Source organism: Dasypus novemcinctus, chromosome 19 (assembly GCF_030445035.2).
Source record: "Dasypus novemcinctus isolate mDasNov1 chromosome 19, mDasNov1.1.hap2, whole genome shotgun sequence".
Taxonomy (NCBI): Eukaryota; Metazoa; Chordata; class Mammalia; order Cingulata; family Dasypodidae; genus Dasypus; species Dasypus novemcinctus.
The window spans coordinates 79,290,868-79,310,328 of record NC_080691.1 but is presented as its reverse complement, the minus strand read 5'-3'; the positions used below and the strand labels follow the sequence as shown (position 1 = coordinate 79,310,328).

The 19,461-nt window shown below is 56.8% G+C and overlaps 1 protein-coding gene across 1 annotated transcript in view; it reads right to left on the bottom strand.

Annotated features, from left to right (window-relative positions):
- Window positions 1-15,973, bottom strand: part of C3 (complement C3) — a 32,933-nt gene extending 16,960 nt beyond the window's left edge. The window contains 20 exon segments of the mRNA XM_058281980.2: window positions 35-177; window positions 3,557-3,642; window positions 3,851-3,959; window positions 5,909-6,106; window positions 6,303-6,374; window positions 6,625-6,754; window positions 7,639-7,797; window positions 8,089-8,295; window positions 8,381-8,590; window positions 10,079-10,225; window positions 10,315-10,430; window positions 10,650-10,776; window positions 11,246-11,348; window positions 11,799-11,889; window positions 11,972-12,054; window positions 12,158-12,252; window positions 13,841-13,911; window positions 14,003-14,174; window positions 14,836-15,028; window positions 15,822-15,973. Of these exon segments, the coding sequence (XP_058137963.1) occupies window positions 35-177; window positions 3,557-3,642; window positions 3,851-3,959; window positions 5,909-6,106; window positions 6,303-6,374; window positions 6,625-6,754; window positions 7,639-7,797; window positions 8,089-8,295; window positions 8,381-8,590; window positions 10,079-10,225; window positions 10,315-10,430; window positions 10,650-10,776; window positions 11,246-11,348; window positions 11,799-11,889; window positions 11,972-12,054; window positions 12,158-12,252; window positions 13,841-13,911; window positions 14,003-14,174; window positions 14,836-15,028; window positions 15,822-15,895 (2,586 nt within the window). The 5' untranslated portion in view covers window positions 15,896-15,973.
- Between the last annotated feature and the right edge of the window lie 3,488 nt (window positions 15,974-19,461).

The window sequence follows — 19,461 nt, the reverse complement described above, 5'->3', positions numbered from 1 at the left end:
CCCACGCAGGCCTCCGCCGCCCCCCGGGGCCCACCTTGAGGTTCTCCTGCTCGCGGTAGTTGTAGAGGACGGCTCGGATCTCCACCTGCTCGTTGCGCACCACGGAGTAGGGTAACCGCAGGTCGATGAAGAAGTCCTGCATCACCGTGACCTCGTAGGGGTCGGCCACGCAGATCCCTGCCCCGGCGGGGACAGAGGGCCAGCGTCAGGGGCAGGGCGCGCGGGGCAGGGCGCACGCGGGGCAGGGGCTCGCCTGAGCTCCCGCGCTCCCACGGCCTCAGTCACCGCGAGCACCAGCAGCTTCCCCCAACTCCGCCTGGCTTTGTAGAAGGCCAGGGACTGAACGCTGCTGCTGAAGATAAAATCGCCAATGGCGGTGGCCTTGGGGAGTTACTCCTTATTTAAAGACTTCCATTTTCTTTGTAGTTCTCCTCGTAGACGTTAGAGAGGGAGAAGAGAAAGGTAGAAGGGTCCATGCCTGCCCTGTCCAAAAGACACGCTCCAGCCCCACGCGGCCACCGGGCACTTCGTTTGGGGCCAGCACGACCGGAACCGGATCTGCGCTCAGATAATTTTAGTTAAATTAGATGGAAACTTAAGAATGGGTGCCTTTAGTGAGTGTTTTTTAAAAACCACTGGATCATAGACTTTTAGAGGGTGAATTTTATGATAATCTGAATAATTTCGAGTTTTAAAAATACCAGTGTTCTCTTCAGTAACTGGAACACTTTCAAGCATGTTTGGAACAACTTGGGTTGGCAAATCTACTTTTCTATTTGTAAATTTTATGAAATCTGAAACACAAATCAAAGCATTCCTGGTGAAAATTCACCGTCTCAATAGAGATGTGCTGTAAGTGTAAGCTATACACTGATTTCAAAGGTTAATTACAAAAGTATGCACTATCTCAATAAGTTTGACAAGAAAACTTAATGTTGTTAAATCTTGTAAATTTATTATCATAACACTATTCTTACTGTGATAGTGGTTTTGCAAAGTTTGGAAAAAGACATGATAATATTTTCAATATATTGGGTTAGATAAAACATGGAGAAACAGAGCAGGTAAGTAACTCATCTAAGGCCACACAGCTACTGAGAAGGGGACCTGGGATTTGAACCCAGGCACATAGCCTCGAGAAGCTTAACCCAACTGATATTTTAATTCCTAATAACTCTGTCTAAAATACCCCAGTCCCATTGATTATGATGCAAAAATATTTATCCTGAAGCACTGAGATTGGATTCCTGAAAGGTGACCTTGGGCAAGTCAGCTTCCTTCTCTGACCTTAGGGTCCTCATTGTAGGATTATAATAGATCCAGCCTCCTAGCATTGTTGTGAGAATTAAACGAGATAATAGGGGAGTGCAGGAGCCCACGCGCAAGGGGAGTGCACCTTATAAGGAGAGCCCACCGGTGCAAAGAAAGTGCAGCCTGCCCAGGAGTGGCACCGCCCACATGGAGAGCTGATGCAGCAAGATGACGCAACAAAAAGAGACACAGATTCCCAGGACTGCTGACAAGAATGCAAGCAGACACAGAAGAACATGCAGTGACTGGACACAGAGAGCAGACAACTGGGCGGAGGGGAGAAAACGAAATAATAAAATAAATAAATAAATCTTGAAGGAAAAAAAAAAAGAGATAATAGGGAGAGAGCTTAGAATAGTGCCAGGGACAGGGTGAGAGAGATGGTGGGAAATAGTGGGGGTAACCACTTCTGGTGTTGAGGCTGTGAGGAGTGACCGCTACAGACCACAGAACACGTGGACCCCGCCCCAGGGGCCCTTGGCCACGACCGGTCACATTTTTGGTGTTCACCCCCCCCCCCCACACCGGCAGGGAAAGCTTCTACTGAGCAGAGGCACAGGACAGCCCCCGGCGCAGAGGATGAGCTGCCCCAGGTGTCAGCTGCGCCGTCAGCTGCACCGATCATTTGGGAAAAAGCTGAGTTTGAGCCCTAGCTCACACTGTACCCCAGAAAACTCCCCGATGGGCTCCACAGTACAAACCAGGGCATCCCCCGGGGGCTCTGATTTACCACCTCCCCCCCCACCCCCAGGTTTGTTTGTTTAAATGTGTGCAGCAGCCCAAGACTTCAGTTCAGAAAAATACGGAAGGAAAAGTGCTTGGTTGTCCGTGGCCTCGCCTGGCCCAGGGGTCTCAGCTGGGGCGGGAGGGGGGGGCTCTGCCTTCCAGGGGACACTGGCAAAGCCTGGAGGCAGGTGCTTGTCAGCGCTGGGGGTGGGGGAGCCCAGGGAAGCCCCGCGCGAAGCCCGGAGCGGCCCCAGGAGCCCAGCACGGGATGCCCAGGGCTGAGGCCGAGAGGCGCGGCTTAGCGCAGAGCTCAGCGCTCAGGCCCTTCCCGCTCCCCGCGGGTCCTGCTCAAGGGCACGGTCCCACCCAGCAGGTCTGGGGGGGGTGGGGGTCAAGATTCTGATTTCCTAACAGATCCCGGATGAGGCCGATGCTACTGGCTCAGGGGCCCGCTTTGAGGAGCCTGTGGCTCTCCATGTGTTTTTCAAGCTGCAGGAAGCTTTATGCTAAAATGAAATCTTACCAAGAACCTCAGTGTATGAGAATGTACAAGAGGTAAAACAGACATGTCCTGATTGGAAACCTGCACGGGGCTCAGAAACCAGCGCCAAGAGGAGCCATGCTGGAGCTTGAGGCAAAAGGGAAAACGGGCACCCAGTGTCCGCGCCGTTTGACCGCGGCCCTCATCCAAGAGAAACTGGCAAACATGGCAATTCAATTGAAAACAAAAAAAGCAGAAAAGCAGATTTAAGAATAGTTTGATGGGATAGCTTTCCTTAGGGCCAGGAAAGTGAAATTATAATCATTTCTTGTTTGGGTATCAATGAAATATTTACACTTAATTCTGTGAGCTTTTTAAATGTTTCACTCTTTTGTAACCACTTTAATATTCTGGACAAAAATTAATTTAAAAATATATATAACCTGTGTAAGGGGCACACACTTTTCCTCTGACCTCAGGTTCCAATTTGGTTCTACACAAGGCAAGTCCTTTCTTAAATTGTTCATATTTGGCTCAGAATAGATTTCTCACATCTACTTTGAGTTTTAGAAATATGGCACTAAATGTTATCTACCCGACGCCTGAGGTTTTTGGTGCCCCTTTAGGTTTGGCGCTGCAGGCGAGTGCCTGCCTCTCCTCTCCCCAGTCTCAGCCCGGCCATGAGCCCTCCCCATCTGGCCAGGTGCTCACATGGGCTGTTGGCTGGTGGGGGAACAGGGACGCAGGCACGAGAGCCCCCCCAGTCCACTTGTCACCTGTCACACCCCGCCCTGGCGTTTCAATCGGGCATTTCACACCGCCTTCTGGTTTAGCTTTTCTTAGTCGCCTTCCCCAGGTTGACACTGCCCCGGAATGGTTTAGTTATTGCAACAGCACCCACTTTAGAGACTGATCCCCCACAGACCAGCCTCTGGCTCCTCTGTAGTGACCAGGGGACAGGTGTGAGCCGCCAAGACCGAGGACGGGCTGAGGAAATCCCCGGGGCCCCGGGACCCTCCCCACCACCACTTGCCTCACCTTTCTTATCGGACAAGCTCACGGCCAGAATCTCCCACGTGGTGATGGAGTCCTTCAAAAACACATTCATGGTCTTCGTTGAGATTCTGGGGGGGGGCGGGGAGGGGAGAAGACTTCAGTGGGGAGGGCTGGTGGGCAGGGCCCTCAGGGAAACAAACGCTGATGTTCCAGGAAGGGAAGGGGGTCGAAGGGCTGGGGTGCAGGCAGATTAAGAGGAGGGGTCTGATGTGAAGGGAAGAGGAACCGGGGCTGATGCTGAGCTGGGTGGGTTGAAGTGGGTGCTCCCAGCCATACCCGTTTTTCTCTGGTTCTTTCAACTCCTCTATGGTCCACAGCCAGCTCTCAGGGAACTGGCTTCGGGAAATGATGTCTTCTTCTGGGATTATGTCCTCATCCAGGTCACCTGGTGGGCCATTGGGGTTAGAACAGACCACCCCCCACACCCTGCCCCCTTTCCACCCCCAGCCCCTGCGGTCCCCGAGGGATTCCTAGCAGCAAAACCCACTTGGGGCCACATTATGACTTTGAAGGATGCAACGCGCTTTTGCTGTCTTTCATAAAAATATCTCTAAAAATTTAAATTTTATGACTGCATTTGTATAAGGAATGAATATAATGCAAGCTGGACCACATTCATTTGTTCCCTCTGATTTTCAAAGAAATGAACGCTTCCATGGGCCCCTGAAATTGTCGTGGGTCCTGGGCCCTGTCCCCTCTGCCTAATGGACACGATGGTGCCGAACACAGCCAGGTAAGCTGAGGCTCACCCAGCCCAGTGGAGGCCACGGAAGAGGTGGTGGCCTCGAAACATCAGCCTGACACCAATAGCAGACAGACAAAATTGGGCTGAAATAGAAATTATCCCTGGCTGGGCTTTCCTCAAAAATGCCGATAGTACTTATTAAGTGTTGTTGGAGTACTAAAAGAAATAACAACAACAACAAAAGAAATAATTCAAAAAGAAAAAGAAAAAAGAAACAAAAATGATGGCCAAATTTCAGTTTGTCTCTGAGGCCCCTTATCAGCAAAGTAAGTGGAATTCCACAGATGCCAACATCCACCCATACTGTGTAATAATCCATCTCAGTGCCTTTGGGGTAGTAAATGAGGCAATCCTCTCTCCGATTCGGACAGGCTAAAGAAATGACATAATGCTGAAGGTGAAAAAACCCTGTGCTAGTAAACAAGCTCCCGGTTGAGCTTGTGTTTGTATTTTTTTTAAGATTTATTTTTTATTTATTTCTCTCCCCTTCCCCCATCCTCCCCAGTTGTCTGCTCTCTGTGTCCATTCACTGTGTGTTCTTCTGTGACCACTCCTATCCTTATCAGAGGCACCAGGAATCTGTGTTTCTTTTTGTTGCATCATCTTGCTGTGTCAGCTCTCTGTGCGTGCAGGCCACACTTTTTTTCATGCTGGGTGGCTCTCCTTATGGGGTGCACTCCTTGCGCGTGGGGCTCCCCTATGCGGGGGACACCCCTGCGTGGCATGGCACTTCTTGCGTGCATCAGCACTGTGCACGGGCCAGCTCCACATGAGTCAAAGAGGCCCGGAGTTTGAACCATGCACCTCCCATGTGGTAGGCGGACGCCCTATCCATTGGGTCAAGTCCACTTCCTGAGCATGGGTTTTGTCTAAGCTCCCGATAGCTTTCAGACTATCTCTTCTTTGCAAAAAAAAACCTTTCCTTGGTCACCATTCTCTAAAGTACCACACTGAAGACCAGCACGTCTAGATTTTTATAACATGCAAGAGATTGAAGATAGAGCTCTTTGCTCATTAGCGTCGAGAACCTGTCTTTCCTTTCTCCTTATGTTTTAACCAAAGTTATTCTCTTTCACTACTTTGCATCATGGAATTGATAAAAAGTAGTTTCCCTCAATTTGCAGAGCCACCCACACTGGGAATCCATTGGGCAACTGGAAATCCATTGATTAATGGCGTCAAAAGAGTAAAAATTGCTTTTATTCTTTCAACACCATTGATCGATGGAATTCCAGTTCCCCATGAAAATGACAAGTGGTACAAAATAAAATCTCCAGTAGCTCATGAGAACTACCTACCATCAGTGGAATAAGCACTCCATATAAGATTATTAGACAGTGAGGTGTGGATGGGTTAAAATGAGTTGTGAATTTGTCCAGTTGATCCTCACAAACGGCTGGGTTGTGCTTTCTCTGTATTCAGTTTTGATGGTGACTTTCTTGACAGGAATGTCCTTCTCTAAGACATTTTAAGTCCTCCTCCTCCTCCCTCAGACAAGGGTGTCCTCCCCTCTCAGACAGGAATGCCCTCCCTCCTCAGAAAGAGCCACCTTCCTCCAGGCCTGACCTCCACCCCACCATCAGACTCACTCCTGGCCAAGCCCAGAGTACTCTCCCGGGCGTGTTTGAGCCGCTCTTCGGTGATGTACTTGCAGCAGTCAAGGAAAGCCTTCTTGCAGTCCGCGTCCTCAACATACCGGACCCGGCGCTCGCACGAGAACTTCATCAGGTTATCCCGCATGCCGCCCTCACAGCACTTGCGGAGCTTCTTGTCCGTGTACTGACCCACTGTTGGAGCAGAGTCCCCCACATCAGACCCTCAGCCAGTGCACCTCGAAGCAGGACAAACTCAGGACAGACACCAGGGAGAACTTCCCCAAGGCCGGGCGCTCCCCTCCTCCCTCATTTGCTCTTAAGAGGCCAGGATGGGATCCCGTAGGGGCTCAGGAGTGGGGGGTGTTAGGGGCCAGCGGAGGGCCCTCACCTTTGCCCATCCTCTTCTCCATCAGCTGCACAGAGCGACGTCGGCGGGCGGCTGGCTTTGGGCACTCGAGCTCTGAGGGGCAGGGGCAGCGGGACAAGGTGATCAGGCACCTGCTGCGTGTCCTTAGTTTACTCCTCACAAGGGCCGTGAGGTAGGGGTGTCAGTGCTCCCATTGGGCGGGCGAGGAAACTGAGGCTCAGAGAGGAGAAGGGATTTGCTAGTGGGGGGGTGGACCTGAACCCGGGTCCTTCTGACTCCAGGGACCTTCCCTTAACCACTGAGGCGCTGCCCCTCCTGGGCGGGGCGCGGGCTGCGTCCTTACCTGCCCTCTCGGCGCTCTGCAGGTTCTTGCTGGTCTTGAAGGACAGGCCCGCATCCGTGAAGACACCGGCGTAGTCCTTTCCACTGCCCGGGGTGCAGCCGATGTCCGCCTTCTCCACCACGTCCCAGATCTGCGGGAGGAGGGGGCCGAGGCTGGGCGAGTCCAGCCAGTGGGGCCGCTGCCAACCCACTGCCTCCCCCGACCAATGCCCCCCCAGAATCTCAACTCAAAAGCCCCCTTACCCCAACCACACCCCAGCGCCCTTCTCCATCTCCACGCCCCTCTTCACACCATTCCTACGCCCACACATGACACTCCCATCCGCACCAACCCCATTGCTCTATTCCTTCCCCAGCCTCACCCCCATCTCCACACAACTCCAACCCCATTCTCAGTCTTGTACCTCACCCCACTCTCCAGCCCCTCTCCAACCTGACTTCAGTCTCATTCTCAACTCATTGTGACCCCAACTCTAACACATCATCACTCACAAGCACATCCAACTCTATCCCAAACACCATTTCATACCCATTCCCAACCCATCACTCCTTCATTCCCATCTCCACTCCCTACCCATCATCCTTCCCATCCCTAGCACAACCCCATTCCCATATCCACTCCCAATCCTATCCTAACCCCATTCCCAACTCCATCTGCATTCCCAAATGTACCCAACCCCATTCCCACCGCTACTCTCAACCCCCTCCCAACCCCATTCCCATCTCCATTCCCATTCCATTCCTAACCCTATGCCCATGCCCCCTCTGATCCCACTGCATTCTTATCCTCATTTCCAATCCCAGTCTAACTCATCTCATCCCCATCCCCGTCTTCAGGCTGCCCACCCTGGACAACTCCACGATATGCTGCTATTGATATTGCTATGGTGCAATAAGGGAAACCGCCCATTCCCATGACCTCCCAACTTTAAGCCTTGTCCACGTGCATTCCCATCTTCAACCCTATCCCATGGCCACCCATGGTCTCCCCAACCTCAGCCAACAGGGTGCTCACCTTGCTCTGTGTTATCCTGTTCTTCTTGTTCAGCACAAACACGCCCTTGTCCACGGCCACCAGCCCCACGCGGGCCCCACGGTCACCTTCTATCTTGAGGGTCATCTGCTGCCCTGGCAAATGATGCTTCTCTTCCTTTCCACCACCTTTCACCACCAGCTGTGGGGACGACGGAGGAGTCAACCCTATAAGGCCCCAGCCTCAGGCAGCCAAGGGCAGAGGAGGTCCTGGACTGGCCCGAAAGCAAGAGAAAAGTGGAGATGCAAGAGAGAGAGATGGGCAGGGACGACAAGAGCAGCAGCGTCAGAGAGAAAGGCAAGGAGAGAGAGAAAGAAGGAAGAGCGAGCGAGTGATACACCAGTTCAGCGGGTTGGAGAGAGGCAGAGGCTGAGGGAGAAAGGAAGAGGCTGAGATGCCCGAGACGGGCACAGAGCGATCCAGGGAGCTCACCGTGCCCACACACGAGTCCTTGACGTCCACCCACACGGAGTCGGCCACCACCTCCCTCTGACCGTTGCTGCCCATCATTGTGTAATAGGCCACCAGGCGGAAAGAAGGGATGAAATCCGGGGTGATGGTCAAGGGCAGAACCACCAGGTCCTGACCAGGCTCTCGATTCTGGCGCCCCACCTTCAACAGCTTCCCCTTGTTCATGATCTGGGGGGACAGAGAAGACGGGAGGGGTCTGGATGGTGCTGGAGAAGCGGGGAGGAGGGGCCGGGGGCTGTGGAGGGCCACGGACCAGGTAGGTGTAGTAGCGGATCCTGGCGTCCAGACCGGCGTCGACTCGCAGGTGGAAGTTGACGTTGAGGGTGTCCCCGGGCCTGAGCTCCGTGCGGGACATGGAGAGGTGCAGGTAGTTGTTGGAGTTTCCCTGCGTGCTGTAGGGGAGCGCCTGCATGGTGCTGCTGGCCTGCCGCGCCTCCAAGATGCCCTGCTTCTTTGTGCGCACCTGGGCAGGGGAGAGGGATGCCCGCTGAGCTGGGCTGCCGGGGGGCCCCAACGATGCCCACGTCCTAATCCCCGGGAGCTGGGCATATGGAAGCTGCCATGGCAAAAGGGGCTTTGCAGATGCGATTAAAGGGAGCATCATGAGATGGGGAGATTATCCTGGATAATCCCGGAGGGCCAATATCATCACCAGGGTCCTTAGAGGAGGAAGGCAGGAGAAGCAGAGAGATTTGAAGACGCTGTGCTGAGGGCTTAGCAGATGGGCCAAGGGGCCCTGAGCCGAGGAATGCAGGGTGGCCTCTAGAGGCTGGAAAAAGCAAAGAAACAGATTCTCCTCTACAGCCTGGAATGTAGCCCTGCTGACACCTTGATTTTAGCCCAGGGAGACGGATTTTGGAATTCTAAACATCTGCGAGACAGTGCAGTATGTCTGTATTGTTTTGAGCTGCCACGTTGTTGGTAATTGGTTAGAACAGCAATAGGAGACGAATTCATCCGCAGACCTGTTTCTCTTTCTCTCCAACCTTCTGTGCCCATGTCGCTCCAGCCTTCCGGCACGGAGGGGTTTGCCCAGACCAGGGGTAGGACAGGGACTCCTGAAGACATCTGCAGACATCTGCAGTGTTGCATAGACCATACCTCCCTCGCAGTGCAACGTGGAAGTCCCGAGAAAGAGCCCGTCAAGCAAATCATGGACCCCTCTCCATAAACTGCAAAACCCCTCCTTGCAAGACTCAGGCCCTCTCTGAAGGGTAGGCCTGCCAGGCCAGAACATGTCTCCATGCCAATGAAAGCACCGTGACATGCAAATGAAGGAGGCCTGGTGATCTAAATGTAAACCCCCAGGGAAACGGACTTTGGCCCAGTGGTTAGGGCGTCCGTCTACCACATGGGAGGTCCGCGGTTCAAACCCCGGGCCTCCTTGACCCGTGTGGAGCTGGCCCATGCGCAGTGCTGATGCGCGCAAGGAGTGCCGTGCCACACAGGGGTGTCCCCCTCGTAGGGGAGCCCCACGCACAAGGAGTGCACCCTATAAGGAGAGCCGCCCAGCGCGAAGGAGGGAGCAGCCTGCCCAGGAATGGCGCCGCCCACACTTTCCGTGTCGCTGACGACAACAAAGCGGACAAAGAAACAAGACGCAGCAAACAGACACAGAAAACAGACAACGGGGGGAGGGGAGGGGAATTAAATAAATAAAAATAAATCTTAAAAAAATAAAATAAAAAAAAAATAAATGCAGACAGGTGGTAGAACCCCATTACGCAAATGGTAGGATCCCATCCCCATGCCAATAAGAACCCTTCCGTGCAAACGAACACATCACTACCCGTACATTCATGTACTTGGAAGGACACCTGTATGCAAATATTAGGACCCCTTTATGCAAATGCAGGACGTCTCAAAGCGAAGGTCAGGACCCAGCTGTGCAAAGTCTCTATCTTTCTGCCTGGTGGAGCGAGGGTGGGTCCCGGGGCTGGACCTGACTCACCCTGATGTTCAGAGGCTGCTTCCTGTTGAGGGTGTTGACACTCAACTTGGCCACGCCGTCAGCCTGGGTTAAAGACTCCACGTTGGAGTCCTGGGTCACCACGGGGACCCGGCCGGCCGGAGAGCCGTCGGGGTTGGTCACCAACACCTGGGGGGGAAGGGCAGGTGGAGGGGTTCAGCGGCTCAGGGAACTCGGGTAGGGGGCGCGCGGCGCCGGAGCCCCGCCGTGGGTCTCACCATGAGGTCGAAGGGCATGCCTGGCTTGAAGTACTTGGGCGTCTTGGTGAAGTGGATCTGGTAGGGGGAGGTCACGATGGGGATCCCGCTGCGCTCCGCCTCCACCATGTCGCTGCCTGAAGGGGCCGGCCATGAGGGTCAGGCTGGACCACAGTTATCCTGGGCTTCCACCCTCAGGCTGGCCCTTCCTCCCCCCTTCACCGGGCCACCCCCTCGGACCAGACCAGCCCACTCAGAATAGGCTTTCTCTTTGCACAGGACCTCCCCTCTCAGTCTGGACCACAAGGTGTCATTGGGCCTCCAACCTCAGACTGGGCCTCCTCCTTTGGGCTCACCTGAGTGCAGGATGACGGTGACAGACACGTACAGCGACTTCCCAACCAGGGCGTCGGCTCGGGAGGGCTGCACGCCCTCGAGAAGGACCTGTCGGGGCAGCACCGCCTCCCCGGTGCCGTCCTCAATCTGGGGGAGAAGAGGAGGGGTCAGAAGAGGGAGGGGCCCAGCGGGAGAGGGGCTTGGGAGGGGTTGAGAGAGAGGGAGAGCGTCTTAGAGGGGGAAAGTGAACTCAGCCGGAAGGGGTCGCTAGGCAGGGGAGGGGCTCAGGCAGGAGGGGAAAAATCAGAGGGAGGGGGCGGGGCTCGGCGGGAGAGGGGCTCGGGCGTGGGGCCCCGAGAGCGAGAGCGGGAGAGGGTCTCAGAGGGGGACAGGGAAGCCGGAGAGGGGAGGGGTCTCCAGGCAGGGGAGGGACTCGGGAAGGGGAGGGGCTGGGCGGGGAGGAGCGCAGGGAGAGGGAGGGGATCAGAGAGGGGTAGGGGCTCCGAGGGGGAAGTGAATTCGGGGGAGAGGCGCCCCCAGGGGGAGGAGCCTCCGAGGGGGAGGCGCTGCGGGGGGCGCTCGGACGCGGGAGGAGCTCTGGGGGCCCGTCCCGTACCACCACGCGGGAGAGGGACTGGGACAGCGAGATCCGCTGGTCGCCGTCCTGCACGCCGAAGATGACGAAGGCCGTCCCGTCCACGTTCTTCCCGTAGAGGAACCTGCGGGGGACGCGCCTCAGCTCCTCCCCTGGAGCGCTGCCCACTGCCTCCAGCCGGGCGAGGACCCAGAGCCCCGGGACCTCGCGTGGCCCCGCCCCGCCCTCACCTGGCCCCGCCCCCGCCCTCACCTGGCCCCGCCCTGGGGCCTCACCTGGCCTCGCTCCGCCCCGGACCTCGCCTGGCCCCGCCCCGGGAACTCGCGTGGCCCCGACCTGGCCCCGGACATCACCTGGCCCCGCCCCCAGGACCTCACCTGGCCCCGCCCCCGGACCTCACCTGGCCCCGCCCCGCCCCAGACCTCACCTGGCCCCGCCCGAGGACCTCACCTGGCCCCGCCCCCAGGACATCACCTGGCCTCGCTCCGTCCCGGACCTCACCTGGCCCGGCCCCGGGACCTCGTGTGGCCCCGCTCCGCCCCAGACCTCACCTGGCCCCGCCCCCGGACCTCACCTGGCTGTGATGATGACCTCCAGGCCCTTCGGGTCGTCGACGTAGTAGAATTTCTCCGTAGGCTCCACCTGGACCTCGAAACTGGGCAGCACTGCGGGGAGGGACGGCGTCGGCTGGGGGCGGCCGCTGGGCCCGCGCTCCGGGGACCCCCGCCCGGGCGCCTCCGCTCTTACCGTACTCCTTCACCTCAAACTCGGAGGAGAAGACCTGCTGCGGAGAATCTTCGTAGTGGGCTAGGATCTTCCACTGCCCGAGACTGCGGGGAAGGCCGGGTGAGCCGCCCAGCCGGGCCCCCAGCCCCCCACCCCCGCCGCGGGGATCGCGCGGCCGGCGAACCCCTCTCGGGGGACCTCACGTACTTGACCAGCTCCGGAATGTTCCAGGACAAGGGCAAGATGCCTAACTGGTTTTGAGAAGACAGGGAGTCCCGCTTGATGGCCACGCCGTCGGGGGTCTGTGGGAGACACGGAGGCGGGTCAGATGAAGGGGCTCTGGGTGCCTGCGCCCACTGGGCAGGGGGAGAGCAGGAGGCCACCTCACTGCCCCGGTTCAAATCCCCACTGTGTCTCCCACTAGCTGTGTGGTCTCCAGCCAGTTCCTTCACCTCTCTGTGCTCAATCCGCCTGTCCATAAAAAGCAGATAACAGCAGCAGCTACCTCATTGGCTTAGTACAGAGGTGTAAGCCTGAGATCAGCATCACCAGTGCCTCCACGGCTAACAATACTAACTGGCATTTATTACGCTAAGCGTTTGACTGGAATGAACCACAGGTAATTGCCTTGTTCTTCTTTCCTACAAGAATGGCAACTTCGTATGATTTCATTATTTGCCAGCAGTGAAGTGTCAGGAGACATCACACAAAAACGCTGGTTGTCGTTGGAAATGGGGCAGTTCTGTGGGTGAAGCAGGGGTCTTGGCTCACAGCAGGGTGCCGGCTGTGCCTTAGAGGAGGTGGGTGCCTTCCCTTCCCCGCAGACCCGGCCTCTCCCTACAGCAGCTCTCCGCCTTCACGTGGTGACTTGTCTCCTCTCTGTGACCAGGCACGAACTCCCTAAAAGTTCAGTCCTATGGGAGGCAATACCCACGCTCCCTTTCCTTCTCCCTCCCTCCCTCCCTTCCTCGGGTAAGTTTTTCTTGAGCCCTACTATGTGCTGAGTTTGGGAGATACAGCAAATCCCTTCCTCTGCAGAAATTATGTTGGAAGGGAGGCATTTAACAAACGTGCATCCAATTCCCATGATGCTGAAGGGGGAGAGTTAGAGTGGGAAGTGTGTGTGTGTGTGTGTGTGTGTGTGTGTGTGGAGAGAGAGCCTGAAGGGAGGGGTGATATTTTACAGGGTGGCCTGGGGGGCCCTCACTATAAAGCGGGGATATTGCTGACTTTGGAGCGGAGAACTGAAGAGGTGAGGGAGTGAGCTGTGGAAGTAATTGGAGGACGAGGGTTGCAGACAGAGAGAAGCAGTGCAGAGGCCCTGAGGCAGGACAGCGGCTGGTGAGGTGGCGGGTCAGCAGGGAGGCCTGTGTGGCTGGGCCCAAGTGAGTGAGGGGGGAAAGCAGGAGGAGGGGAGGGCAGGGGAGGGACAGAGGCAGGTCACGCAGGGCCGGGTGGGCTGCCAGGAGGATTTTCCCCCCAGGAGGTGTGCCCTGGAGGGCTGCGAGCAGACTCGGGGGCTCGAGCCCGCCCTCTGGCGGCTGCCAGGAGGACCGCCCCCCTCGAGTTATTTTCTGCCGTACCCCCAACTTAAGGGGAGCAAAGGGCGGCTCAGGAGGGCCAAGTGACCTGTCCAGAGTCCCACAGTCACCAGGAGCTTGTCGGCAGCCGGAATCCAGGCGCCAGCCCCGCCGCCCACGACTCCCGGGGCTCGGACCGCCTCGATGTATCTCTCTCTGGTTCTGTCCCTGCCCACCTCGTGGGGCCGCCGAGCCTGGCCCCGTGTCTCCTCCTGGGGATCAGCGCCCCCCCCCCCCCCCGTCTCCCTCTGCCTCTTTGCTCTGCCTGATCTCTTTCCCGGGGGTCCCTGGGGCCCCACCTGCCCGGTACCTCGATGGTGATGACGACGGTCCGGCCAACGGGCAGCAGGTTTTGGTCCACGGAGAAGACCCGGTAGCGGGCTAGGGAGGGGAGGGGGTGGAAGGACGAGTGAGGCCCTGCCGGGCCCGCCCCTCCCACGCCCCCGCCCGCCCCAGCCCCCGCGGCCCTTGCCTGTGGAGCCGGGGGTGTAGATGGGCTTGTCCGTCTGGATGAAGAGGTAGCCGGTCTGAAGGCTCACCAGCACCACCTGCTGCACCTGCTGCACCTGCGTGCCGCCGAAGGCCGCCTGCACCACCACGTACGTCTTCCCCTTATCGGTTCTGAACTCTTTGTTGGCCGGGATCTAGGCAAGGCCAAGGGCATCCTTTGGCGTCTGCTCAGGGCTCCACACCTTGGTCCAGCCTCCAGACCCTCCCCTGCCCCTCATCCCTGCAGAGCCTGCCCAGCGCGCCTGAGCGCGAAGGTGGGGATAGCGGGGGAGGGGCAGAGGGGCAGGGGCTCGAGCGGGGAGGGTCACGGGGTGGGGGGGGGTGAGGACCCTCAGGAGGGGGAGGGGTTTTCTAAGAAGGAAGAACTCAGAGAGGGGGGAGGAGGCTTTGAGGGGAAGGGGCTCAGATGAGGGGGTCTCAGAGGGAGAGTGGGGTCACAGGGAAGAAGGGGGGAGAGGGAGAGGGGCTCAGAAAGGGGGAGGGACTTAGAGAGCTGAGGGGCTCAGGGGGAGGGGCTTAAAAGGGGGAAGGGACTTAGAGAGCTGAGGGGCGGGGAGGGGGAGGGTCTAAGAAACAGGGAGCGGACTTAGAGAGGTGAGGGGCTCAGGGGGGCTAGGGACTCAAACAGGGAGGGGACTTAGAGAGGTGAGGGGCTTGGGGGAGGGGCTCAGAAAGGGGGAGGGGACTTAGAGAGCTGAGGGGCTCAGGGGGGAGGGGGAGGGGGGAGGGGCTCGGGGGGAGGGGCTCGGGGGGAGGGGCTCTGGGCGTGGGAGGCCGGCGCCATTCTGTGCCCACCTTGACGGTGACGGTGCTCAGGTGGCCGTTGGCGTCGGTCAGCACCGTGTTCTCGCTGGACAGCACCTGCCTCTTGCCGGGGAAGTCGTGCACCGTGACGGTGACGGGAACGTTGCCCTGCACCTCGTGCGCCTCCAGCACCACCATCTCCTCGTTCTCCAGCCGCAGGACGTTGGGGGTGATCATGGAGTACCTGCCGGAGCGGGGCGCAGGGCGGCGCCGTCACCCCGGGGCGCCCACGCGCCAAGGCTCTCCGGGGTCAGCGGCGGCCAGTCCTGCTCGGGGGCGCTTGGACCCAGCCTGGTCCTGGCGAGGCGCCAGTGGCCGCCCGGGGCGCCAGCGCCAGCCCAAGGGCTGCGCTCCTCCCTGGGAACCGCCGCCACCTCGCCCCCACGGGCAGGGCACCCCGACCCCCACCCTCACCCAGCCCTGCCTGGGCCCTGAACAACTGGATCTCGCCAGACCCGCAACCTCAAAGCCAGAACCTGCACCCCCCCAAAGTCTCTAGACTTCCACACGCACCCCCAAATCTCTGAACACCCCAAGCCTAAGCCTCTAACGCTCTGGTCCTCTGCATATCCGCATCCACACACCCCAAGCCCTCGTAAACCCGAAGCCCCAAACCCCAAACCTACAAACAGGAAACCCTGGAAGTGCAAACTCCCAAATCCTTTGAAGTCCAAACCGAAAAACCCCTAAACCCACAATCACCCCAGCCACACACTCAGCTCAACCTCGCGCCTGCCCCAAACCCCAACCCGGAAACACCCGGAGCCCCCTTCTGTGAACATCCAACCCGGACAGCCCCACCCCACAATTCCTGAATTCCACCGACAGCCCAGATTTGTAAAGATCCCAACCCACTGACCCCTGAACCCGCAGGCACCCAAGCGCCCTCTGAATTCCGCAGGAGCCTGTCCCCGCAGGTGCCTGCTCCCAGCCCAGGGGCAGCCTTTTTTGGGGGGACGATTGTCGTGACGACTCACATAGGGTCCGCCAGGGCCAGGGGCATGCTGGTCAGCAGCAGCAGCAGCAGGCTGGACCCTGCGGTAGGTCCCATGGTGCAGGGAACGTGGAGGGACGGAGGGATGGAGGGACGGAGGGAGAGGACAGGGGGAGTGAGCAGAGGCCGCTGGAGGCTGCTTTTTATCTGGCTCCCGCCTCCCCCTCCTCCTCTGGCCTCTTCCCTCCCTGGCACTGCCCCAGATTTCTCAACACTTCCTAAGTATTTTCAATTCCTGGTGCCAACACCTCCTGGGGCCAGTTGCCCGAGGTCATGAACACATCTCCCCTTTGGTCTGGCCTCCCTCTGGGTCAAGATCAGTTTTGTGGAGGAACGCTGAGGTTCAATGAGGGCTTCCCTGAGATATCTGGGCTCGTGCCTGCTCTGCCTTGGGCTGTGCATTTTTCAATCAAACCATTTCCTACGAGTCTTTTTTTTTTTTTTTTTTGGAGACCTACAGGAACCCCAGGCCCCACTTCCAGAAACTTGTGTGCTGGGGTGAAGGGGGAGTGAGGAATAGAGCCCAGCAGTGACACTCCTGCCCCATGGAGTGTCTTGCATAGCAGAGAAGAACTCTTGTTTCTTGGATGGGCAGGAAAGGCTTCTTGAAGGAGAGGACATTTCTGTTGGGCTTTGAAGGATGTGTAGGAGTTTATTATCCAGGTGAACATGTTTTTTATTTTAGAAAAGGGAAAAAGGACTTTTGGAAAGGGAAGTGGGGCCCTGGGCTCCCTTTGCCCATCCACCCTTGTCAGGGTGACTGAGTAGTGACGGCATTTTAAAAAGCTTTTATTGAAGAAAGTCCCTCTTTTTCACTTCAGTTCTGTTTCACATCAACTTCTTTCTAGGACATTATTATTATTATTTTAAATTGTACTTATTTTTTTTTTTATCTGAGAATAGGTAATTATTTACATGGTTCCAAATCTAAAAGGTACAAATGGGCATATTGGGAAAAGGTAGTCTCGTTCCCCCCCCCCCCTGTTGCCAGCCAGCCATTTACCTCACCCAGATGGTCCGTGAGACAGAAACTTGTGTTTCTTTCTAGAGATATCTAAGGTATTTATGAACATACACATGTTAGCATACTGCACACACCATTCTTCCGGTTTCCCAGTTTGTGTCTTGCTCTCCCAGATAACAATATATCTTGGAGATTTCCCATGTCAGTACACAGACAACTTCCTTATTATATCCGGCAATTGCCCAGTCTCGTGCTGTGGGAAAGCCACCAGCCACCTGTGGACAGGCAGTCTTTTGTGACTGCAAACTTAGCACCTTGCAGAGAGTAACTTTGTCCTGCTGTTTTCCAGCTCTGACCTGTTTGAGCTGTCACCTTTGGGCAAGTCATTGACAAGCCATTCTGTGCGTGCATTCCCTCATCTGCAAAACGGGGGTTGCAACAGCTCCTCTACTTCATAGTGCTGCTCTGAGGACTAAAGGAGTTAATTTTGGTAAATGGTGCCGGGGTCAGAGTGGGCTATAGTTGCTGATTGCTGCCTTCGGCATTAGTAACATACTCTTGGACACGTGCCAGTATGTAAGGAGACCCACCAGGTCAGAGTCTACATGCACCAGTGATCTTGCTACATATTGCTGAATTCCCCTCCACGGAGTTGTATCAATTTACACAACCATGGGCACCGCGTGAAATGATTTCCCCACCAGAGCATGCTGGCAAACTTTTGGATCTTCGCTACGGGTGAAAACTGGTCGCTGGGTGTCGTTTTAATTTCCATTTGTCTGATTCGGAATGAGGTTGAGCATGGGGGGGGGGGGGGGGTGAAGTCTTTTGAATGGTTAAGGCCACGGATTGGTGTGGGGTGAGGGTCCTGGTCCCTGGGGGCTGGCTTCCAGAACTCCACGGCAGGGGTCAAAGGGGGAGCTTGCTCTGATTTCCTGTAAATGACGCTGTGCCCAGAGCAGGGGGGTTGGGGAGGGGGTGGCAAAACAAACCTGGCTCTGTCTGCTGGGGTTGCAACATCTTTTATTTGGAAGAGGAAAGGGGAGGGAGGGTGCAAACACCTGCCTGCCCTACGGAACTGCGCTCCAGCTTCTGAAAGCTGAAATGGGTGGGGGCGCCTGCTAGCCATCCCCCTCCCCCAACTCCCCAAGTCCTTCCTCAATTTTCTTCCAACCCCCACCCCTAACCAGCCTATTTCCTCATTTCTTCCGAGCCTGGAGCACTCGGGCTCTGGGATTGAACAGCCTTGAGAAGGAATTCCTGTCTCTGCCTTCTTGCGCAGCTTGTCTCCTTCCCTGGTGCCTCAGTGCACCCATCCGAGCAATGGGAGCAATAGCACAATTCCTGAAGACGATGGCTCAAAGTCCTTGGCGTAGAGGGAGGGATCGATTAAAGCAGAGGTTGTCCTCCTCCGTGCCCAGGATGGTCGAGGTCTGGGGAGGGTTCCTCAACTCCAGGAAGTGAGCAGAGGGGAGGGGACTGCGAGGAAAGCTGGAGGGATGGAGGTGACCCTGGAGCAAGGCTGGGAGGAGGCCTTCCCGACTTTGTCCTGGGGTGTGTGCAGAGCTTGGGGAGGGGGTGGTGGCTGAGATAAGCCAGCGGGGGCAGGAGAAGGAGGCTTGGGGGGAATTCCCCTTAGCAGGCTCACCCAGCCCAGCTTTCCTGGCATGGAGGGAGGGAGGGGCTGCAGCCGGAGGGGGGCGTTGTGAGGGGGAGGGCCATGGGCTCTCAGCCCCATCTCCACCAGGCCGGGAAGGTCAGCTGTGATGGGTGCAGGAGAGGGAAGAGGGTGCGAGGGGTGGGGAGGGTGAAATGGTTCCTTGACTTGTGAGGTGTAGGAACCCCAGGACTGCCAAGGAATCTTTCCTGGGATTTGCTCTTTAGGAGGCGATTGGGTTGCCCGGAGTTTGAGCAAATAGAAATGCCAGACGCCCAGAAAAAAATTTTTTTTGAATTTCCGATAAACAGCGAATAATTTCTGAGGATAAGTATATTCCACGCCCTATTTGGGGAAGGGAGAAAGGAAGTGTAGGTGGAGTTGAGGGCACGGAGGAGGGAGAACAAGGCACACTGGGCACCTGGCAAGTGGGATGTTTGGGGTGTACTTATACTAAAGCTGGTTTATGTGAAATTTCAAGTCAACTGGTCATCCTGCATTTGGTCTGACGACGCCAGCTGGGGTGCAAGGAGTAGAATGAGGGGAAGGAGGTGGGAATAATTTTTTTTTGGGGGGGAACGCCCCATTCCTACCCTTTTTCCACAGAGGCACTGTCAGGCCTGGACCACCTCCCCGCCCCCAGTCCAGGATGCCTTTCCTAGAATTTCCCTCCAGGACCCATGCATGGGCCAACCCCTTCCCCCATTACTCATTAACCCAGTGGTAACCTTGACCTGGCCAAGTAGATGGACGATGGACAGGCCCTAGGACAATGGCCCCATCCCCCCCTCCTGGGCTGCCTGAGGCCTCTGCTAAGCCAGTGGGAGCCTAAACGTTCAAGGCACCAAATTCTTCCTGAAGAGCATGCCAAGGCGCGTCCCCGTGCCCCATGGCGTTGACATCTGAAATTCCATTTCCTTATTAAAGGTGATTTGACCCAATGAGCAAAATTCAAAGCGGCCAGAGCCCCGAATGCAGAGTGGACACATTTCAAAAAAAGAT